Source organism: Strongylocentrotus purpuratus, unplaced genomic scaffold (assembly GCF_000002235.5).
Source record: "Strongylocentrotus purpuratus isolate Spur 01 unplaced genomic scaffold, Spur_5.0 spur5_scaffold_3, whole genome shotgun sequence".
In the NCBI taxonomy this organism is placed as follows: Eukaryota; Metazoa; Echinodermata; class Echinoidea; order Camarodonta; family Strongylocentrotidae; genus Strongylocentrotus; species Strongylocentrotus purpuratus.
Window position 1 is genome coordinate 23,833,918 of NW_022145609.1, and position 25,621 is coordinate 23,859,538.

Sequence of the window (25,621 nt, forward strand, 5' to 3'; positions counted from 1 at the left end):
CGCGTTAATGCGCGCGTAAAATTTTAAATTGCTCAAAATCGTCTTAAATTTGTTTTGCATACGTTTCAGGCCATTATAAGCATTTCATAAAAAATCACGCAAAACACGCATTTTTGCACGTTTTCGTTCGTCACGGCCGAACGAAAAATAATCCCCCAGCAAAAACTTTTGACAGAATATTCCTCATATTTTTTCGGAAAATTTGATACCATGTTTAGCTCTTTATCACTATTAAAAACGGAATGAGCGTCCGTTCAAGATAACCGTCCGTACGCGCGATTTTTGTAATACATTGCATATATGGGCAGAAACATGCCTATAAAAAGTCCATTGGGATGAATAGGGATTGCCAATTTTTTTTTCATATTTAGATAGAGTATGAGTCGGAGGTATGATTTCATATCTCATTTGGCCATTAAGTACATCTTAACGTCATCATAATGGCCTTGGAAGTCAAAAATACAAAATTGCATATTATGACGTCATTGTATTTATGGAAAATGTAGTGTATTTCTCTCAATATTCATCGATTCTCTTTGAAATGTCGATATGTTGTAGATAAGGCAATTCTCTACAAGATCACTTTTCACTAAGTTTCATTTTAATGAGGTCATCATAGTACAAAATTCAATTAAAGGCCACATGTCAGAATTTTCGTCATTTGCGTGTTATGTCTATGGAAGGTGAATTTCGTTCACATCATGAATCTACATGGCATTCATCTATGAGCACTATCTACCTTATGTGTGCTCTGTTTTCTCCCAAGTTGGGATATGTTATAGCTGAGACCATGGGCTATAAAAACGGTGCTTTTAGTTTTTTGATCAGATGATGGTATCATGTCACAATTTTCAATTGAAAGTCGAATTTGCAAATTCCGTAGAACTTTGCAGTAATTATGATGTCACGTATGTCCTATTTGTGAAATTTTAACGTTAGCAGTGTCCTAGTATTGAGTTTAATTGATGATGGTTTGATTGAGAATAAAAATAAAAGAACAACAATGCATTGCGGCATAAACGGATGAATTAGGAAATGTTTTACAAATTTAAAATACAATATATTCAAACATTCTTATTAAATAAAATCGAAATTAAAGAATTGAACCTGAATGAGTAAATTGTTAAAAACAATATTCAACTTCGAAATTTGTATTTCATTTTTGATCTTCCGAAATCATTTGATATAAAAAGGAGATACACAAAGTGAAGAAGAACATGATGATGTAAAGCAAAGAAAGAAAAGAAAAGTTGATGGTAAGATGGTAAGAGGATAGACAGAGGGTATAGTAACACTATCCTAAGGTATCGATATCAATATTCAAGCATTACACATTATACAAATTACAAATGATAGAGGCGAAGTTATTATGCGAATACTTATATGACAAATTGTACACATTTATATTTTCCTCTAGGTAATAGCTACTACAAGAAAAAGGTTATGTTTTATCCAAACTGTAAAAAAAGGGGAATTATTAGAAGAAGTAAAAGTAGAAGAAGAAAGAGGGAAAAGAGAATTGAGAAAAAAGGAGATGGGTGAGATGCCTTGCTGCCTTCCTCTTTATCTCTTGTTTTGTCTCGATCTGCCTCTCTATTTCTGTATAGTCTCCCCCTTTCTCTCTGCATCATCCCAGTGTCTCATTTATTAGTGTATTACATGTATACAAATCAAATCAAAGGAAATTTGAGGCAATTTCAATCGTTTAGCCATTCACTGCCATGCATACTAACAATCATTTCTAGAATTAACATCTTATAGATGTTGGTTTATGGATGGGTAAAATATAAATATCTTACTCATATTTTATATTGAATCAGGACTAAATAAATCACTGTGTTCATGTTTAATTGATAAAAAAGGGGCTTAAAAACTTTATTTGCATGTTATCTCAAGACTTGACAGATGGCACACGGAAGCATTCACATCCTTAGTGCGTTAAAACGTTATTCAAACGGTAGATCTTTCTTTCCAATACGGAACGGTCAATAAGCAGCATGAAACTTAATTAAGATATAGTCCTTATTAGTCATAATCAGCTCTATTGACGTCATTGTTGCGTATTTAGTGCGTCGAAATATCACTTCAATGATTGGTATAAGTATATCTCTGCAATGTTTAGTAATAGCAGGGCACTCTCCCTGGTAATAGTTAACAGTTATCATATATAACGATCCTCAATCGAAAACATGAAGGGGGCGCTGTGCCACTTTCAATCATGGTCATCATTTTAATATCGTCATCATCGTATTCATGAACATAATCGTTTTTTGATTATCGGCAACACTTTCATGACCAGTATTCAAAAGAGCTTATTTATGTTAGAAATATGGAAGGCATTGTTCTCAATTGCATCTCTCTCTCTCTCCTCTCTCTTGCTGTGTTTCCCTTCTCCCCTCATGTTCTGCCCCTCTCCTTTACTTGGTCTGTCTCTGCATCTCTCTCTCACTCTCTATCTCTCTTTCCCTCTCTACACTTTTATCCTCTCCCTCTCTCTCTCTCTCTCTTTCTCTTGCCTTGCCTTCTTCTTATTATATTGCTCTGTCTCCCTCTGTTCTACACAGTTGAAACTTGACTAATGGATATACCATAATGGAAGTAGTATTTAATAAAGAAAGATGAAATCGTGAAAATGCGTTCTTCATTATGTTACACACGTATCACCTAATTCGTCAAAGTGACGAATTAAAGTCTAGTAATTTCTTTGTATCTTTTCATTGTTTATGATAAAAAAACCCAGCATAATTCATATAAATGTGAACATGATTATATTTTACAACATAAAAATTGCACACAAACGTTGCATTTAAAAAAAAACTTAACTCCCTTGGGGATCATTCGGGCCAGGCGACATTTTACAGACACAATGATGAACAAATTACACTGGGTATCTGATATACTTGAGTGCTACACATTTGGTCTGTCGGCTAAAAAAAGAGTAGTACTTAATAATGGTTCGGTTGTAGAGCAGTGGTCTCGTCACCTGGCGGTCACGGGTTCGAAACTAAGTCGACGCTAGTGCTCTTCGGTAAGGTATTAATCCTCATTAGCAAGTCGCTCGGAGAGGACTTAAATTCGGCGTTTCACTGGTTCCCTACTTACGAGCATAAACACACTTTCTTAGCATTCAGGTAAAACAAAACAATTGGAAGTTATTCAGGAAGAAAATATTATTTATACCCCGTTCTCTATTTCGGTAGACTTTTTAATTTCTGATTATTTTGTACATGGATGAGGATATGAAACGGCATTTAAATCCCACCTGCACTAGTTTGGACAGGGGGATTAGAGCTCCCACTTGGTCACTGACAGGTTGTTATCTCATCAACTAAGCTCTCAATTAACATTTGAAAAGGGGATCATGGGGGACCAACGGGCACCGCTTAGGCATTGTTTTCTATATAGAGGGAGTAAGTAGCTACAAGTAGTGCAGTGGGGCTTTAATACAAATATTATTACAGTTTTTTGTCATGGGGGGGGGGGGGGCAGGAATTCGATTGAATCTAGTAAATTCTTATATTCCTGTTCTTTATGCATGAGATAATTCTGCCTAATTAGCGGGATTGCAAACAGAATATTAGGCGTTTCACTTAAGTTACAGAGCTACAGAAACCTTTTTCGTATCTTTAGGTAAACATGGAACTGGGAGGACTTTTCATGCTTCTTGAATCTGCGAATTAGGTCCACCCTCTTTAAATACGTTTTTTTTAGAGATGTCTCTCTCCGTTTCATTTCCTTTAGATATGCTTTTATTTTTTCTGCTATCTTGGTATACTCTCGCATTGTCATTGCACACCATGTCGCGATATTCCCCTTCTAGTTACTTACTGTTTTCCTTAGTCTGGTACCTTCTACTTTTCCTTCGAAAAATCTTTCACGATTCTGGCAATTGCTGGGATAAGAATAATTGCAGGGCTCTAAGGAAGAACATCGTTTATGCCTTGGCTTCTTTGGTTTAAAGATATTATTACCTCTTTTGAAATCACTCTTATTACCATTTCATTATTATTTTATTATTTTCATCGTTATTATTTTTATTACAATTATTATTATTATTATAATTATTATTATTATTATTATTATTATTATTATCATTATTATTATTATTATTATTATTATTATTATTATTATTATTATTATTATGAATTCATTGCACAGATACCAGCGTCACTGTAATAGAACTAGAATGGAACGAAACCACCGTCATATCTTCACCCGGCTATCCATCCTACTACAAGTCGAACCTAGACCTTACTTGGGTACTCACTGCTCCAGTGGGTCATATCCTCCAGATACATATCCTAGACCTGGCCCTAGAGACGGACTACGACTACTTGTACATTGGTTATGGGCCTGGTCCCAATAAACCTGGTTCTTTGGAGCTTCGGAAACTGACTGGGTATAACTATTCCAGTGAACCCGCTACACCCAGTCACTCTATGTGGGTCAGGTTTACCACGGATGTCTCAAGGGGAGATATTGGCTTCAGTCTTCGTGTCACAGCTATACTAAACCCTGGTAAGTTCATATTAGACATAGGTTCTGCTCCTTAATAGGTGTCGTGGCCTAGTGGATACGTCACCGGACTGTGGATGATATGGTTTGCGTTTCGAGTCCCGCCGAGGCACTAATGACCTTTGGCAAGACATTAATCTATCTTTGTTAATATCCTTCCAGACATAGTAAATGGCAACCCAGTAGGAATTTATTCCTTGAATCCTTTTAACCCCTTAGGGCAACAGGGCTAAAACAAGAGTTATAATTTTACTTTGTAGGCTCCTTGAGCTTCCTCTGGGATGAATGTGTGTTCAATATAAATGTAGCTATTATTCTTCTTATTATTTCTTAGTTATGTTTCTTATTAGCACCCCATGGGACACTCGGGGCACGCAAGACGATTTAATTTGGCTGATCATAATGTTAAATAGTCAAAAAGAAAGAAAATTCTCCACTCCTGTAAGTGGATGCATAATACCATTTCACTGATTATTAACGCATCAAAATGTTACTTCCCTCACTCACAAAAAGTCAATTATATGATATTTTACCTAGAATGCTTTGATGAAATAAATTATCAAAAATGAAAGTAAAAATATAGAGTATCCTTCAATTTCATATGAAGCAAGAGGGGAAATATTCCACTAACACTAGATAGTTTTTGGTGAAGTGTAATACACAGAGGCCTGTAATAAAACGTAATTTCAGAAATATTCCTTTCCCGTCTGATAAATAAGTTAAGAACCATTCAAATAGACACTGCGCTGACAGAGGTTGTTAAAGATAGGTAGGCCTACGATAATTGGTTTGCCAGTTATGCTTAAACGTATATTCTTAAGACATCTAACGAAAACCGCATGTTGTATCAAAGTGAGGTCGTGCCTTATAATATTTGATTTACTGTCCAGAGTGATTATTTCAATTATACTCAAAATATTCCATTAGGGCTCCGTCTTATAAAGAGTTGGGATTGATCCGCATCAATCGCAAGTTTAGAGTCTCCTATCTCTTATGTACATTCTTGCGATTGATATCAATCGCATCTAAGTTGCGATTAATATCAACTCTTTATAAGACGGGGCCCAGACATTATATTGCTATTCAAAATCTATCAGTTACAGTACACGATAACAAATTGTTTACTAGAGTTGAGACTATCTATAATTCGCTGCTTTAAATATTTCATGACAGAATGCAGCAGCGGTCAAATGCAATGTTCGAGTGGACTGTGTATCAGCGAATCGGCAAGGTGTGACGGATATAATGACTGTCTCGATTTCTCAGATGAGGAATACTGTCGTAAGTTTTTATTGACGTTTACATTCGCTTCTCAATTAATTTCTATCGTTATAAATGTTACATAAAATTTACATTTCCTTCAATTGTATTACACACCTATCTATCTTTATAATTATATTGAGGGAGTTTCTATACTTCTGGATTTTTACTTTAGAGAGAGGTTTTTTTTCCCCTGTGTTTTTGTTTACCAGTTCCCCAAACACATTAAGCCTTTAATGACCTTCAGCGGTGGAACTATTTTGATTGCCCTTTTTTTGCTGTTAATGTGTCTATATGTTGTCTGCTTTCCTGATTTCTCTGACATGTTATCGCTGTTGGTTTACCCTTCATTGATTGATTTTTCTCCTACCCAGCGTACTGCGAACAAGTTCAATTTGATATATGTAGACAGAGCCTGGCCTATAATTTGACTTTTTTCCCGAATCGGAACGCAGAGACAGCAGACGCTGCAGCGGGAAACTTTACAGACATGGTAAGCAGCGGAACGTATTTTAATTGTTTTATAAAGAAATGTTGAGTTAATTCTTTATTATTGATGGGTTTGTCGAGAATGTCGGTGGTTTTCAGAGATAATGCCAGGAACGATTAATTAATTGGTTTTAACTTCAGTAAAACATTGCCTTACTACGATTATTGACCTGCATATCAACCAATGAATTTGGTATTTGTTAATACGCATTCAATAATTTTGTATAAGTGATTCTATTCAAGGGGATATGCATGGTAGCAAGGACAATCACACAGAAGGATGTATATTTTAGAGACGTAACGACTGAAAATATGTTGGAGATTTTTTTTTTGATGTAATATTTATTGTTTGTCTGAAAATACATAATTTATGTTATATTTGTGGGTTTTAGGCATATAATTACGGTCAGATGAGCATACTTTCATACCCTATTTGTGACACTGGCAGGTCACTAATTGGCCTGGGGTCCAGGGGGCGGACCCCCAGTAAGCTCAGGGGTTTTAGGCAATAAATTATCGTCAGATGATCATCTATTTATAGGGACCCGCCTCAGGCCCCTAGGTGGATCTAGGGGGCAGAGCCCCCGGAAGCTTAGGGGTGTTAGGTATTTCATTACGGTCAGATGAGCATACTTTGATACTAATTTTGGCGGGGGGGGGGTAAAGCCCGCTCGGCCCCCCCTTCCCCTGGATCTGCGCCTGCGTGGTCTCCCCTACCACTTGCAAGAGCTGCTGGCTACACTGACGATGTTGAATTACCATACACAAACTACGTTGCAATGACGTGAAATTCTCAAAGTTTATACTTTCTAATGACCTACCCTAGGGAACTACTATATCATCGTGCCATGATCACCTGTTCCCTTTCATGTGCTCCGTTTACTATCCGGAATGCACCCATAACGGCCCCACCCATCGGGTGTGCTACTCCGACTGTTTGGCAGTCACTGATGCCTGCAAGGCATCCTTTGAGCAACTCCTCGACCGTCCTTGGCCCGTCAACTGCTCGTTGTTTACCGATGAACAGGAGGAAGATGGGAGCTGTTTTGGCCCTGCGGGAGGTAAAGACGGTGCACACATATTCATGTAGATGATATCGAGTTCAGAATATGCTTGAACTTAACAAGATGCACTAAGTGTTTATAAATGATAGTTCATAAAACCGAAGAAAAGATATCAGCATTTTCTATTGAATTCATCACATGTGGCAGTGGCGTACAGCTAATGAGATGGGGATTGCGGCACTGATCTTACTGCCAAGTGGGTTTTTAGAGAAACATGAAAATCAGCAACCAAATGATACGTGGATTGGAGGGTATTCAAAGATGGTCTATCATCTTCTGTGGGCATCCTTTCCCCTCCTCTTTTCATTTTATTTTCGATGTATGCTTTGTTTAGTTTCATTTGCTTTGGGGGGAGGCAAAGGGGTGCTATTCAAATTGAGTGGATGTCCCTTCCATTCCCGTCGTTGTGCCACTGACTTGCAACTTTATCCCTCCCCCAGATATTTTCGATACCAACATATGCGGGACACGCCCTGCATACGCACCAGACCAAAACAGGGTTCTTGGTGGTACCAACGCACGCCAAGGGGAATTCCCTTGGATTGGTTCACTCCGCATCGAAGGATTGGATTTTGGAGGACATTGGTGTGGGTCTACCCTGATTAACTCTCAATGGGTTCTTACCGCCGCTCACTGCGTGTAAGTATGATGCCACTATGAAATCGTTTGCTCTGTGGAAATGAAAGCAAATTGACACCTTACCTTCACAGGGATATTTAATTCGTTTAATTTATATAGAAACGAACGTGTTTACCTTAAGAGTGCATGTACTATAACTAAACAAAGTATGCACTGAGTTTTCGTCTAAATAATCATAGTCATGAAAATATATATATAAAGTAGTCTATCACTAGTAGTCAATAACTGTACACCCAATTATATATCTGTTCTTCAGAACAGATCAACCCAATTACAATATCATGTAAAAGGCATTAAGCAACATTTTATTGAACGTTGCGCTATATGAAAAGTAATTGTATGTATGTATGAAATAAATAGAACCAGTAAACCCAAAGCGTAGCATTCACTCGCAGGGTATAATGGCCTAATACGTCAGAACAAGTTACCTTAAAGGTAAAGACCAGTAATGGTCATGCGATTGCATTGTGAAAGAAACGTTGTGGAATCGATCAGAAAAGGTTGATCATCTAGCATCTAGCATCTGCAAGGTTCTGGAATCATCAAAATGATAAGAAATTTGGCCCATTCTTCGTAAAGTTACAAGCACTATACACAGAAAGATGTATATGGGACTACCCTATCTCTCTCACCAGACCATGAGAGAAATAAGTTTACCAAATATATGAATTAGTAGGCGGTTTCCCGGCAAATTTTTTATCATCATGTATTAGTCAAAACATATTCTTTCACATGATTGGTAATGAGAGCTTCCATTTCATTTTTTGAAATTGGGGCGTTGCCAATACTGGTCTTTACCTTTAATTAGAATATAATATTATATTACTAGGAAAGGAAGTTAACCACATTTTCGCATAATAATTAGGTATTTTCGCATATTTAATGAGTTATGACCATTCAACATTGACCTACATACTCCGAAATCGAACTTAGGCTGTATTTTCATGCATGTACCTTCATATCAAATTTCATTAAAATCCGTCAAACATAACTAAAGCTATCGAACGGAAACCAGATTCGCATTTTTAATGAGCTATATGACATTTGACTTACATACTCCGAAATATAACTTACGCTGTGTTTTGAAACCATGTACCTTCATATCAAATTTCTTTAAAATCTGTCAGACATTACTAAACTTATCGAATGGAAATCAGATTCGCATATTTAATGAGTTATGACCTTTGACCTACATACTCCGAACTCGAACTTAGGCTGTGTTTTGATACCATGTACCTTCATATTAAATTTTATTAAAATCCGTCAAACATTACTAAACTTATCGATCGGGAACCAGATTTGTTACGGAAGAACGAACGGCAGCGTTACTATACCCCCTCCGAGTATAACTATCAGATGACGGGATTGCACTTCAGTGCTGTTACAAAATTATGTTTAATTTAGAGACTTACATTGACATGACGGTATAACGTCCGATGTATTAGGAGCTAGTTAATTCCCCTGTGAGACATAGCAGATACAATGTTTGTAATATATAATGAAATTATGATGTACATGTATGAAACTACAGTAAATATATAATATATATCATGCTCAAATAAATGCAGCTCCATTAAAATGTCCTTTTGATATACATGATTATATTTCGCCCTTGTAAAAATCAGTGATTTTACATCCACTATCATTTATAGTGAATACTACGTCGATCGTGTGGTTTTTGGGAACGCACATTTGACGGATGACTCCGACAACGAGGTAGCGGTTGAGGTGGCTGATATTTTCGTCCATCCCGAGTACGACAACAATTGGTTCTTCAACGACATCGCTCTGATACGACTTGCTGAACCGGTGACATTCAGTGACTACGTTAGACCCGCGTGTCTCTCGGAATCCTCGGATGAACTCAAGGACTATCGTCGCTGCCTCGTCGCTGGATGGGAAACATTGAAATTGTATAGCCGACGTATGTACTGCTTTACTTATATTTGATAATGATTATAATAATTACATTAATGTATATAGCGCAGCTACTCTACTGCTCTGTAATGAAACAAAATCCTAACAGTGCTACTAAACAGACAAACAATAATGAATAAACCTTTAGCCAATCAATTCTCTAGGTTATCTGATTGAAAGAAATGTTATATCCAAAAGGCCTCTTTCAAACAGGGAAGCTTTGAACATGCCCTTTAGTAGTTCTTCTTTACGTAGATCTGAAAACTTATATCCAATATGATTTCATCCACCTAACTTGATACCCTTATTCACCTAATTATTATTAATTAATGTATTTATTGGATGGAATAAAAATGAAAAATCATGCTAAATAGCAGTGCTGAATCCACTCTACCTTTCTATAACTCTTTAAATGGTTTCAAACGTTTAATGATAATTAGATTTGAAATTCGTTTGCTTACAGAAGATGTAAACGATGATTTACTTTAATATTTCGCAGCGTTGGCAGAGAGCTTGAAAAAAGCAGTGGTGACCCTTCTTGACCAAGACCGGTGCAATTCTGAACTTTTCTACAACGGGTCTCTGGCAGAAGAAGAGATATGTGCTAGATATGCGCCAGGTGGAATTGATGCTTGTCAGGTAACTGCTATCTATGGCGCAGCCTGAGTTTAGTCATGTGTGCGGGGGGGGGGGGGGACAGGTGTCATGGGAGCGGGTATCGGACACAATAGGCAACTGTTATGAGGTTTGAATTAAAGAGAATGCTACTACTACTTCTACTACTACTACTACTACTACTACTACTACTACTACTAATACCGCTACTACTTACACTTCTACTAGTATTACTAAAAATGAATATAATGAAAAATCTAGATTTATACATGGATAGTGCTTAAAACAAAATACCGTGTCTAAGCGCTTTAAAAATATTATCATCCCGGACAATGAATTCATTCATACGCAAAATATGCAGCATCTCCACTCTTTGGGGAGTATTCCTACCACAGGGTCACCGTGAGGGCATAACGAAATAACTATCACACAGGCTTCGTGCTCCTACAGTGTCCACATTTGATCCTGGGTATGGAGTGGCAGATGTAGATTAATGCCTTGTCAAAGGACATCAGTGCCGTGCCAGGAGTCAAACCCATGACCTTCGAATTTCCAGTATAGCCATCAAACCTCTCTACTACGACAGCATGGAAGGAGATAAGGGCATAGGATTGAGTCATTACCTTTTACCCAAGTTGCTTTTCTGCTCTCCCATCATTTGTTATTTTCATTAGACCGATTATTTGGGCTGTACTCCCGTTTCCCTCATAACTGTGACACTGACTGCAGTGGTATTTTTTTTTTACTTAGTTATTTTCAATTTTATATCCTTTTTGTCTTTGTTTCAGAATTTGGACACACTGACTAACATACCCCTTTAATATATATCAAACTGCCAGGTTCCGAATACATGTACTTTTTTTCGAAAGCTACACTAATGTGTGTGGTCCTATGTACAGGCCCGTAGCCAGAGTTTGATTTTTTTTTTTTTTTTTTTTTTTGGGGGGGGGGGGCACATACGTGTAATCGATCGAGGTAAAAAAAGGGATCTAAAAAGTTCAACCGATCTTGGATTTTTTTTTTTTTTTGGGGGGGGGGGGTCACGTGCCCCCCCCCCCCTCCGTGGCTACGTGCCTGCCTATGTAGGATATTTGTTTAGTTTGCAAGTCATCCAATTCAATTGTATTATCTCGTGTTTATTACTACAAAAATCAGGGAGACAAAGGTGGGCCTTTGACCTGTGAGGGTGATGATGGTCGATGGCATCTGGTCGGATCAACAAGCTTTGGATGCGCAGGATCACTCTCGGACAGCATCTACACCCGAATCTCACAGTTCCAGTCATTTATTACAGCTGTGGTTTCAGGAGGTGAGTACACCTGTGCAGGAGAATCATGATCGGAAGACTTTCAACAACAACAACAACAACATAAACAACAATACACGGCAATTTTAAAAGCCTTTGTCCACCACCTACTGAAATGTGCTTGCATTACAATGGCGTATTACAAAATCCAATGATTTTCTACATGCCATTGAAATTGATGAGGAGTTGATTCTTCGAAATATTTAGGGATTGTATGGAGAGGACTTCGGCTAAAGGTTAAACCAATGAATGTATGTGCGACTGGCCAATTATAGCTTTCTGAAGCCTTTTGGTTCCCATTATTGTATTTGATCAACTGGCCCCTTTGACCGTGAATAATGATAATATTAATAATAATCTATATAGAGCATTTTCCATAAACGTGTTCAAATGCGCTTTACAGTTATATTGTTAACAGAAAAGTAAAGTTTTGAGATAATTTTTGAAGGTATTGACAGTTTGGTGGCTACGAAGTGATCGGTAGGTTATTCCACAGTTTGGGAGCAGCATCTGTGAAGTGAAGTGGCCCTCTTGCCAGCACATCAACCTGCCCTTCGATAGGAGTCCGAATTCTTCCGATTATAAGTTCACAGTAGTTATACATAGCTAGCAAATTATCGGCGTGTGGAAAAGATCCCAAGCGTCTCTTCCAGATGATTAATGACCTGTTGAGTCCATCCAAGTCTGTTGCTCTTCCTTCTCACGATGATGATGAGGAGTTAGCTAATCAGTTTAGTGCATTCTTCTTGGATAAGATTCGGTCAATAAGAGAGACAATTGAGAGTAGACAAGAGCGGCCCGAAAACCGCGGGCTGAGAAATGCATCGGCTTGTGATTCTGAACTATCAACATTTGAGCCTGCTGAGATTGAAGACATTATAAGGATAATACGTACTACTCCAAACAAATCTTGTCAGTTGGATCCTGTTCTAACATGGATCATTAAACAACTATCAGCAACTTTTGTTTGTGGTATCATGAACATAGTGAATTCATCTCTTCAGGCCTCAGAAGTACCTGATGACTTCAAGCATGCCGTGGTCATTCCCCTGCTGAAAAAGGTTGGCTCAGATCCTGAACAGCTTTCTAACTACAGTCCTGTTTCAAATCTGCCATTCGCTTCAAAAGTTCTTGAGAGAGTTGTTTTCATCAGCTGGTGGACTACATGGAATTCTACCACCTCATGGAAGTCATGCAGTCGGCGTATAAGATCGGGCATAGTGTTGAAAGTGCTCTTTTGAAAGTTTCAAACGACATTCTCACTGCTATCGACAAGCACCAAATGGTGCTGCTTGTAATGTTGGACTTATCCGCTGCGTTCGACACCATCGATCATCAAGTCTTACTTAAAAGACTTTCCGAAAGGCTTGGTGTAAAAGGTTCAGCTTTGCGTTGGATTGAATCATACCTTTCTGGCCGATCTCAGGTGGTGCGTTTTGGTGACAATATATCTGAACCTTGTCCTCTCAAGTGTGGGGTACCTCAGAGGTCGGTCTTAGGCCCGCTACTCTTTACTATCTACATATTACAACTTGGATACATCACTTGTTACCATCAGGTTTAGTTTCATTTCTACGCTGATGACACCCAACTCTATCTCACATTTCGTCCAGGGGATGCTTCGGCTAACTTCGATCAGATGGAATCATGTATGAGTGACATACAAGCATGGTTGAGTTCTAATTTCCTTAAACTGAATCCAGAAAAGACTCAAATGCTGGTGCTTGGATCTCGTCACAATCACTCAATTGTTTAACCTCGAAATCTGAACAATGGTGGTCATACTATCTCTCCATCAAGTTCAGCTAGGAATTTGGGAGTCGTCTTTGACCATCTGTTCAATATGGAAAAGCATGTTTCTGTCATTTGCAGAAGTTCAAATTTCCACCTTCGGAATGTCAGGAGAATCCGTAAATACATGTCGAAGCAGACTAAAGAACAGATCATCCATGCCTTGGTAACTTCCAGATTGGACTGCTGTAACGCCCTCCTGGTCGGTGTCCCTTCCTCAGCCTTTTCTCGTTTGCAGCGAGTACACCACAACGCAGCCCGTGTTCTTACTAAGACAGGGAAGTATGCTCGAATAAGTCATATCCTTCGTCAATTGCACTGGCTACCGGTAAAGAGGAGTATCGTGTTCAAGATTTGCTTGACTACCTTCAAAATTCTGCATGGTCAGGCTCCCCAGTACCTCTCTGAGATGGTATCAGTAACGCAGTCAGTGAGGTCACTTAGGTCTTCAGAGGCTACGAGACTAGTCGTGCCAATGACAAGAACGGTGACGTATGGAGACAGGACCTTCGCAAAAGCCGCACCTCTGGAACTCTCTTCCTTCTCATCTTAGACAATTAGAATTCACAGAACAATTTAAATCACAGTTGAAAGCGTATTTATTTATCTGATGTTTAAGTTTCATGACCTAAAGAACTATATTATGTTGAACTGTATGGATATATATATATATATATATATATGTTTATCCAATACTTGAATTTATGTTTATATAATTTTTGAATTCCTGTTTATCTAAGATTTAAGTTTAATTACGTGTAGAAATAATATCTGTTGAACTGTTTTGAGTAATCTGCTTATATATGTTGTCGCGCCTTGATCGGAAGTTTCGGATACGTGCGCGTTATATATTTATATTATTTTTTATTATTATTATACTTCAAGGTTCAATATTCCGTCTTGAAATTATGGTCTCAAAAATATGTTTTGGCGTTATTCATTGGATTAAACAAAAAAAATCATAAATATTCTGGTTACATTTATATTTCTTTCAGCAATAACACCGGGTATTACTGAAATCACCCTTGAGCGTGCCGTCCCAGTGAACATCACTTCTCCAAACTACCCTTCCGACTACAACATCGGCGATAACATCGTCTGGCAGGTATCGGCCCCTGTTAACCACAGCGTCAGGCTGGACATCGTCGACTTCGCTACCGAATTTGACTTCGACACCTTGTTTGTGGGCGATGGACTGACGCCACTGACCTACACAGAGCTTGCGAGGCTCACGGGCTATGGGTTAAGGTCGATTGTGACGTCACATGGCCGCCATATGTGGCTCAAATTCTTCAGTAATTACAAACGTACTGACGTTGGATTCATGGCAACACTGAACGCTGTGGATCCGAGAGGTAATAAGATCGTCTTCGTGTCATGGTAAAATTCTAGGGATTTTATAATCTTCAGAATGATCAGATGATCATAAAATTATTTCACATCAAACATACAATTTCTCAATTTATTCTCGTTTTTCTTTTTTTATAGGAAAAAACATGCCTGTATTTCTGCCACATTTAGTGTTATCCTTTTTTGTTGTTGTAACAGGTGACAATTCTCTAATCTTGGTGAACGAGTCTACGGTCCAACAGCTACGCTCACCAGACTTTCCTCTTGTTGCAAGCGACAGCGTGCACGAGATTTGGCGGATAATGGCTCCTCAGGATCACAGCGTGAGGGCGCGTTTCGACTTCTTTAACCTCACCAACGGTTCTTCGCTTACCGTGGGCTACGGCTCGAGTCCTATAAAATTCACAATCCTAGTGGAGTTGACTGGAAGTGAATTGCCTGAAGATATTACCTCCCCCACTCAAAAAATGTGGTTTAGATTTGTGTCGAATACTGGGGACTCCAGTAGAGCGGTCGGTCCGCTTAAGGGAAGTGGATTCTTGGTGAATCTAACAGCAGAAAGGACTGAAGGTGAGATGTGTATTTCTTCTAACATCAAAACATTAATAAACTTATTCATTAATCTATAAAAACAAACATGGAAAACTCTTTTAACCTCAAAATACTTGAAATAGTTTTAAAAGGGAACCTTTATGAAGAAAAAAGCACGACAGTTGATATATTAACCATAAGAGACTAAAACAACTAAAACATAATACCTCTGCGCGACCAGTTTGCAAAATTTTGAAATATATATTGATCTTTATTACCTTATTAAAGTTGTAAAATGGACAATGTATTTTGCTATTCTTTTGCTTTTCTCAACCCAATTACAAAAAAACTTAAGACACTTTAGCCATTTTGAGGTGAAAGAATATCAATACTTTCATTACTTTTGCTAAATGAACAATGCTACTTTCCAGAAAGTAACCCTTGCCAGAATGGAGGAACATTTTCAGACATCCATGGAAGTTTACAGTGCTTCTGTCCCGAAGGCTTCAAATGGGATTACTGTCAAAAAGGTATGTCTCCCCCCTCATACTTACAATATTAGTTTTCCTTACTTGTAAATCGCGTATCACATAATGATATAATCTCTCTATGCGCCCTCAAGGGGTACTCTTTGGGTGCTATTATCTCTCTTTAGCTCCGGCAAACATAGGCACTCGGTGCATTCAAGGAATAAATCCTGCCAGGTATTCCCTTTCTACACCTTGGTCAAATGTAGATAAATGTCTTGCTTAAGTACATTTACCCCGCAATAGGCATTCGAAGCCCGTACGTTATGGTTCACAGTCCGGAAACACCAAGTACAACACAACACCTTTGCTAACCGAGCTCTCATAATTTTTCCCTGAATATAAATATATATTTATATATATATAAATAATTTGCAGAAGTACCTATTTCAAAATTAAGACCAACATTTTTTGGCAAGAGCACTTTACGATTTTGTGTGCGATGTGTATGCTTAATTATGGGTGAGGGTCTTTTCAAACGGACAGCACTAAAAATATTGACAACATTTTATGCTTGAGTGAGCACTGGCTAATTTCGAAAAGCTCGTGAAAATTGGTCTGCGCAAAAATGTTTCATTCTTGATTTTGAACAAAGTGCTGTTTTCCGAGTTACACTCTCTTCGTTTTGTACAGAAATGTCACACAAAGTCCCATTTTTTCTAGCGTTGACTGTGCAAGGATGACTAAATCACTTAACTCATTTTCAAGTCGTGGAAAGCACCGTTTTATATTTTGTACATATCTTTATTGTGACCTTGTTCTCTTCTCCAACGTTCAGGTTAGGACAAGACAAATGGACTCGATACCCTCAAGACATAGCACCACGAAGAGATAGCTAGACAAGAATATAATAATTCAGTAAGGCAGTGGTGTAGCGGGGGCCTCTGGCATTACTGGGATTGGCAGTTATTTTATTAGATGTATGAAGTATAAATTGTTGAGGCTACCTACGAGGGGGAACGAGGCAGGAGACTTTATTTACTTCTTTTCACTTTTCACTTTTCCCTTCCCTTTCTCCCTTTCGTTTTTTTGTTGTATATATCGTGCCCCTTGCATTTACTTTATTCGAGAGATTTGTTCTTCAAAGTCATGAACAAGATATTGAATACGGGAAACGGGATACATGTGTATATTAAACCTCTTTATTTACCACGTGACAATGTGGCAGATCTCTAATTGGCTCATAATACTGAACCATTACTTGAATGATATTTTTTTTTCACGCTGTTTGTTATAATAGACATTGAATAGAACATATCAAACTAGTTTACCCAATTCACATGAGCTACAATGATGAAACTTGGTCAGGTTTGTTTTCCCCTTCAATACTGACATTATTAAAACATATTGCTTTTTCTATTACGGTAATGGGGTTTGGTCCTCTCAACAATACGTAAATATGTCAAAACATCTGGAATTTAATAGAAAATATACAAGATAATACCAACATTTTCTATCAGAGTCCAAATGTTTTTTTTTTACATATCCCTTACAAGGTATATGTGCATTTTTATGACCTTGACCTGTGCATTTTTATAGATGAAATAAATCAGATGAAATAATGATGTATTCCGGGGCCTACTAAAAGCCCGTGTACTGTTTTTTGTTTAGTTCTGCTGGTTTCCAAACACGTCAAATTTCCTCTTCCTTTTGGTTTGTTTGTATTCTCTTATATAGAAATTATACTTTAAATTTTTCATATTTGTGGTGATAGAGAAATAATTATAACATTATAAAATAATATTACTTTATGTAGCCTAATACATTCGTGCTGCACTCGTTGTTTTGTTTTTATGTTAAAGTCAGGTGATGTTCATGAATATTGGGAAAATTTGATTTTTATAACATATTTATGGTGAGTAATCTGAAATTAGAGTTTGGCGAATGTACACTCTCTCCTTTAACAATTTTAATGTGTATGGTTCATGGTTCAAGTCCTTGACTTTGAATCGGGGGGGGGGGGGGGTTGAGGGTTCGAATCTTTGCCGGATGCGTACAATGTACCCTCGGACTAGGCATTTGATCAATACTTGCCTCTCTCGACGTTACTATGTACATGGTACATGTATAAGGAAAACGATCACAAGTATTTCGATGACACATAAATGTATTATCAAGCTTTTTTTGTTGTGTACTGTAGCATATTTAACTCTACTCTCGATGTCACATCACATGAGGGGGCCTTAACTTATAACAAGCTGTGCTTCAACCAAGGTCTCCTCGTCCATCTTTATTCTACATTGTACTGTTATGATTATACTCTATTATATTTTTTCACATGTGTTTTTCTGGAAGACAAATAAACTTGATAATTGATACTTGATACTATGAACATGGTATATGTATAAGGAAAACGATTATATGTCGTTTTTTGATTTTTTTTTTTTAACGAAGTTTCATATTTTAGAATGCTCGTTATTCCTCAAAATTCATTCCGAAGGTTTGTAATTCTGAAGGTTCGTTATTCCCAAGGTTCGTTGCTCCAAAGTTTCGTAATTCCGAAAAATGGAAGGGGGCACACAATTCCGGAGGACTGGTTCATAATTCCGGAAAGGCGGTAGAAGTATAGAACCACATGTAATATTTGGAATCATGAACCCTATATATTTCATTTTCAGAATTATTAACCTTGTTTAATTTCCCAATTATGAAGCTTAGGAATTACGAACCTTCAGAAAAATGAGCCGTCGGAAAATCGAGCGCCATCTCTCCCCCTAGTAAACCATGATTCTTGTAAGTGGTTGAACTTGAGTATATTCCATTGTGTCCTCTTTGGCAGGACATAACATCTACATTTGCCACTCTACACCCATGGCAAATGGGTAGTTGTTCTCTAAGAGTATTTTGTAAATAGTATTATATATTCCATATATGTTGTTGTATTCATGAATCAGTAATCTTTGTCACATCATATGAGGGGTCCTTAACTTTATAACAAGCTGTGCTTCAACCAAGGTCTCCTCGTCTTTCTTTATTTTACATTTAACTGTTATGATTATACTCTATTATATTTTGTCAAATGATAAATGGGTATTGACTTGTAAAATTCTTTTATTCGAACACATAAGTGTGAGCCTATACCGGTCGCGTAGCTTATGCCGGGATACTTTATAAGGTAATTTTCTTAGCACTTGGAAGCGCATATAAACGGAATATTGTAATGTGATATTCGCCATATAAAACGAAATGGTATCATTGTTGTGATTACTCCGTAATAATGTCTTGTCTTTGTATTGATATTCCACATAATTATGCCTTTTCAATTGTACTTGTTGAATACTACTTGTTTTTCTTTTCTGGGAAAAAATAAAGCAATTATAAACAGCTGATTGCGTTTTGTCCATTGTTTCATGATTACAATATCAAAATTTTTGGTATGAAATGATTTGATATATTGTACAGTTTAAATAATATTGAATGAGGCAACTTAAAAGAAGTGGCGATATGATATGTTCATGTATAATTCTTTGTGTGCTCAACTATAATAATATTAGTTGGATAGGGAAAATGCAAATCGTTCAAAAGTACAGTTTACATTACAGGCGATAGGTCTCAGTTTTACCTAAATCCTTAAGGTAAGCCTCAAGACTTACAATAAAACTAAAGCCAATCATCATCATCATTATCATTATCATCACCATCATTATTATTAGTATCATTGTTATTACTATTATTATTATCATTATCATTTTATTCATTATCAGCATTATCTGCATCAGCGTTATTACTAAAACTATACTGCTAATACATGCGGCTGCTGTTGCTGCTACTTGCTTTTATTGTTGTTCTTGCTTCTTCTTCTTCTTCTCCTTTTCCTCCTACTTCTTTTTCTTTCTTCTTCTTCTTCTTCTTTTACTTCTATCTCTTCTTCTTATTATTCGTCTACTTCCTCATCTTTTTTTTTTCGTCCTCTTCTTCTTCTTTTCTTCATTATTTTCTTCTGAAAATCTCACTTCTGCTCCAAAAGTGTCTTGTCTTTTCTTTCAAATAATAAATTTATTACATCCAATTCTCTTTTTTAAAATTAAGACATCTGATATAAACATAGAGATCTACATGAATGTGAGATCTGTGAATAGATGATACGTCTTGGACTGATGATGTTAAGATGGGTCCGATTCCCACTTTTTCATTTGATGCATAAGTTTATCTATTTTGTAACACAGCATTACAGATAAAATGTAGCTCATATACTTATCGTAGCAACAGGCAGTTGATATCTTTATTATAATTATGACTTAGCCCAAATTAACTTGCTGCACCTTTAATCAGTACTGTGATTTTGTACAGTAAACAATGAGTGGCATTGATATGCAATTATTATTCAGAAAAAGATGGATGGTCTATCGATCGCATGTCCAGACCTTGACCTCGGGAGAGGGACAGAGCGTTAGAGAGAGAGGGGGGCGTTGAATTGAGAGAGCATGAGGGAGAGAAAGGCGGAAAGATAGAAATGGATGATATAGGTGAGAGGTGAGAGATGGAGAGAAAGAGAGATAGAGAAATTGAAATAGAGGAAAGGGATGGAGAGAGATTGAGATGGAAGAGAGGGACGGAGACAGAGAGAGAGTAATTAAAATAGAGGAAGAGGGACAGAGAGTTAGAGAGAGGGGGCGTTGAAATGAGAGAGCATGAGAGAGAGAAAGGCGGAGAGGTAGAAAGGGATGGGAAGGGATAGAAAGAGTCAGAGGACGGGCGGTGGTGGGTGATAATTTGCAGACATGACGGTAAAGCACCGACATTGGGAGAGAAAGAAGTGTCAGAGACCCAAAAAACGGAATCGTAGAATTAAAGACGGTCAAAATATAGGAAAGGATGGATTGGAGAACAGTGGGCGGGGTCAGATAATTGAACAGGGTTAGAAATCATTTTAAACAATTCCTGTCTCTTGAAAATGGTACCTAGACCTCTGAACGAAATAACAATTATCGTGTATTTTGATTTAGACTAATAGTCCTACTCTCCACCTACTTATATGGCATCAATTAGAGGTCACTTTTGCCATTTTTTACCAGTGGTAAAATTTCTCATTTATTAACAGTCCTACTCTGCACTTACCTATGACATCAGTTAGAGGTCCATACCCATATAGTTCCCTCTTTGTTACACACACTGGAAAACTCTATCTTTATTTGGTTGTATTATCTTTTTTTGTATATAAAAAAAGAAAATAAATTAATAACAGTAATATAAACAACAGTGGGACCTCGTTATTTCAAAACATTGTTTTATTAACTTTTACTTCGGCAAGACACTCCAAATGATTTTATTTCTTAATAATATATACCGGGTTTTTTTTTTTTTTTTTTTTTTTTTTGTCAGCCCTGGCACAAATAAGTTCAATTAAAGCGATCAATTTTCCATAGTCCCATGGAGTTCTTTTGAAGTTACACTGTATATTTCTGAACATAAAAACCACTGATTAAATTTGTTTTAAATGTAAATAAGGAAACCGCAGTTTTGCATTCACTTCAACTGATCCATAGTAAACGTTCAAATAATCAGTCCAAGCCATGTTGTCATGGGTTTTGTATCACAAAAGTTTTTTATGATTGTATTTAATATACTCTGAAACAAATTATAATTTCATATTCCTTAGTATATAATTAATTCATAAATTTGAGGTTTGTTCTTTTTTTACCAAGTTAGTCAATGTATTTGTTATGACATGAAGAATGCGATGCATATCTATATCTTTTTATTATTATTATTTATTTGACCAATCGGAAAACATACAATGAGTATAACAATCAGATAATACATAGACATTTCATAATACATTCAAACAGCTTTATGAAAGTGGAGAGGAGATAGAGAGAAGGATACAATCTGCTGGTCAGGGGTGACAAAAGCAATTTAAATTGCTATTACTCGAAAGCATGTCACCCCCCACAGTCTGCATCCTGGAAAATTAAGAGTAAAGAACAGAATAAAAATTCACAATATGAGAAAATAAATAAATATATATATATATATATATATCAGGATAACAATAGTTGGAGCAATTACTATTATATCCTTGATTACTTTCATTACATCATTATGTCTTTACGTTCATCACATAAATATATAAATTTTCAAATCAATAACTTGGTGCTTACATTAGAAACATTTGATATGATTATTATTGGGGAGGAAAGTTACATAATAGTATAAAATGCTTAACAATAATTTCTAACTTACAAAATGAAATGAATAACATTGTAATCTGAAGCCTAATATGTACTGAACGGAACGAAGAAATGAGCTTGCAATATTGATATTATTTCAAAGTGACAAAATAAATAAATTAGTCAGTTATGATCTAGGTAAGATGTATAATTAATCTTAGGGTTTCCAAAAAGGCACAGTACAATAATAAAACAGTTGCTTTTAAGTGACGATCAGCTTGAGAGAAATGGACAGAATTTGAAATCAGACACGAGTATGAAAAATATTACCATTAATAATTATCAATACATTGTTTTACATTGAATTTAATGAGTTCAATTAACACTGAGAAGAGATTGTTTCAGTGTTGAAAGGAAGGATGGAATAGAATTAAGTACAGCAGTATCTTTTATTTCTGTGGGAAGGTTGTTCCACAGTCTTGGAAAGCGGTGAGATGGAGAAAGAAAAAGTGCCTGTCTCCGAGAAGGAAGGTGGCGGAATGTAAGTACCTCTTGCCGCCTGGAATTGATCTGGGTGGATTCAGTAAGAGCCTCACAAAGGGTGAGACCACTGAGGCATTTGAAAGTGAATGAAAGAAGGAAGATAAGCTTGACCGGTGAAGAGTAGTGAGTCTATCTTCATAAGACATGTCGCCTCTCCGTTGTTTAAGGGCAATACGTGTGGCTGTGCGCTGAACGCGTTCTAATTGCTGCTCTTGTTTGAGGGTGTGAGGATGCCAGGCTGGACATCCGTATTCTAATATTGGAAGAATGAGAGCTTTGTAAAGAGAGAAAATGGCTTGTGTTGAAGCTTGACCTGCCACTACTCTAATGAACCCGAGGAGACGGTTGGCCCTTTTGACGATATTATCAATATGTGTGTTCCATTGTAGATTAGCACAAATTGTGACCCCTAGATAAACATATGAAGGGGCACGTGAGAGGTCAGACGTGTTGAGTTTGTATATTGGGGGTTGCAGATTCCTGCTCCTAGTTACATGGAGTATTTTACATTTGGAGGGATTGAAAGCCATTTGGTTCTGCTCGGCCCATTCATGTAGGAGTTGCAAATCAGTTTGAAACCTCTCTTCATCATTGGGTGACTGCACCGTACGAAACATCAGAATGTCGTCAGCAAACATAACAGATTTAGAAGAAAGGGGGAGGGAAATATCATTGATGAAAAGGTTGAAAAGGAGAGGGCCTAAACAACTACCCTGGGGCACTCCGGAAGTCACATCAACCCAGGGAGAAGAGGAACCCTGAAAAATTACACGCTGTAATCGTCCAACGAGGAAGGACTTAATCCATTTCCAGAGAGTACCTGTGACATTAAACTGTGCAGATAGTTTAGACAGTAGGATGTGATGAGGCATTTTATCAAATGCTTTGGACATATCTAGGAAAGCTGCATCTACACGAGGAGGACGATTTTTATCAAGAATTGTACACCAAGCTTGTAGGACATTGATAAGCTGGGTGACGCAACTGCGTTTCTGTGTAAAACCGTGTTGGTTTGGATTGAGGAGACCAAATGTTTTGTACATGTTTGAGAATGGAAGAAGAAACAATTTGCTCAAGAACCTTACATATAACAGAAGTGAGGGCAACTGGTCTGTAGTTTGACATGATTGATCTGTCACCCTTCTTAAAGACAGGAGTAATGTTTGACCGACGCCAAGAATCTGGTAATTTGCCTGTATTAAGGGATATGTTAAAGAGATGGACGAGAGGATATGATATTTCTAGGGCACAGTTCTTCAGTATAACGGGAAGAACCCCGTCAGGTCCTGGGGCTTTAGATGCTGAGAGCTGAAGGAGGCGGTTGCCTACCTGGTGAACCTGTACCTGTATTGAGGAAAGCTGTGGAATTGGTTATGAACCAGATGGTGGTTCATCACTGACTGACTCAGAGGGGTTAAACACAAGAGAGAACATATCATTAAATGCATTTGATATTTAAGACGGTTGAGAGAGGGAACTGTTATTCACAAGAAATTTGGGAGGTGGAGCATTCTGCTTCTTTTTAGATACAAATGACCAAAATCTTCGTCTGTTATCATTAGAGGAAAACATGTTATTGACATATTCCCAATACAACTTTCTGGTCTGCTTCTTGACATCATTACGGACAACTTTATACTGACACCAGTCCAGGTCCAATGTTGACCTTTTAGCCTTTTTGAACAACCTGTGTTTTATAATGATGAGTTTTTTAAGTTCTGGAGTAATCCATGGTGAGTTCTATATTTTAATATCTCTAATGTTCACCTTATAATATTCATATTTGTCTTGCAATGTATCTTTGTATTTTATCAACATGTACATAATTGTTTTCCCTCTCTGTTCATCTGTCCCCTTTCTCCCCCTCTCTCTCTCTCTCTCTCTTTCTCTCTTTCTCTTTCTCTCTCTCTTTCTCTCTTTTTTCTCTCTCTCCTGCTTTCCCATCTCTCTTTCTCTCTCTCCTGCTTTCCCATCTCTCTTTCTTTTTAACTCAAATTTCTAAATTGAAATAATGTATAAGATTAATTGTATATAGTATATACACGCTCTTAATAATTATGTAGATTGTAGTGTGACATCTTGAAATGTATACTTCCTTTTTTTCCAGCAATTTACTCATGTACAATTTAGTTACTTTTTACTGTGATATCACTTGAAATGTATAATTGTCTTCACCATCAATGTTTTATTCATGCACAATTCAGTTGCTTGTAACTGCGATACATGGAAATGAATCAATAAATACCATTTATCTATTTATCTATCTGAAAAAGTGTATGACGTCACCCCTCACCAACGTTATTTCTACCCTGAGTAGTATACGACCGTTTCAATATAACTGCACTCAGATTGGACCTGCATCCATGGGGTATTGGTCGGACGAGTATGCGATCCAGGCTGTGTCATCGTTCAGGCGGCCAAAACGGCTGCAGAAGGCCGCCGAGTAGCAGGATGATTCGGAGAAAGCCGAATCGGGAAGAGCACCACTTTCAAGGCCGAATGGTTGACCAGAGATATTACACGGGTTCACTGTTGAAATTAAAGTCAATAAATAATACAAACATATTACAGAGGCATAGAAGTGCAAATAAAACACGAGAGTAAAAATTATATTTCACACCATACACAAACAAACAAGAACTCCCTGTTTCGAGTAAAACCCTTAACCCTAAAAAGGCCGGGCTATTTGAGGTTTTAGTATGGCCGGGGGGGCATTACCCCCCCCCCCCCCATAAGATCTCGGCCGTGAAGCGGCCGATCTCCGCGAAAATTTGCACGCATGTCAAGTGAAATGTATAGAATACTATGATAATTTCAATTCATTGAAAAAATTCACTCATTTGCATATTTATGGTAATTTATGCAAATAAGGTCATACAAATTACATTTTTACCCATAAATCATATATTATTCATATTTAAGCATTCCTTTTCTCTACATATATTCATTAGACTATTCTGAATA

The 25,621-nt window shown here is 37.3% G+C and overlaps 1 protein-coding gene across 1 annotated transcript; it reads left to right on the plus strand.

Moving 5' to 3' along the window:
• The first annotated feature begins 4,388 nt into the window (after positions 1–4,388).
• LOC105442296 (transmembrane protease serine 3-like) lies at positions 4,389–19,333 on the plus strand. The gene is made up of 12 exons (XM_030996864.1): positions 4,389–4,518; positions 5,689–5,796; positions 6,150–6,268; positions 7,091–7,325; positions 7,769–7,967; positions 9,620–9,891; positions 10,384–10,523; positions 11,655–11,808; positions 14,592–14,951; positions 15,145–15,516; positions 15,909–16,007; positions 16,783–19,333. Exons 1-12 carry the CDS (start codon positions 4,440–4,442, stop codon positions 16,785–16,787), a joined length of 2,142 nt encoding a protein of 713 aa, XP_030852724.1. The 5' UTR covers positions 4,389–4,439; the 3' UTR covers positions 16,788–19,333.
• The last annotated feature ends 6,288 nt before the right edge of the window (positions 19,334–25,621 follow it).

Coding starts and splice junctions, on each gene's coding strand:
- LOC105442296 (XM_030996864.1), top strand. CDS start 4,440: ATGTGGGTCAGGTTTACCACGGATGTCTCAAGGGGAGATATTGGCTTC. Junction 6,269..7,090: donor CGGGAAACTTTACAGACATG/GTAAGCAGCGGA, acceptor GACCTACCCTAG/GGAACTACTATATCATCGTG. Junction 11,809..14,591: donor TACAGCTGTGGTTTCAGGAG/GTGAGTACACCT, acceptor TATTTCTTTCAG/CAATAACACCGGGTATTACT.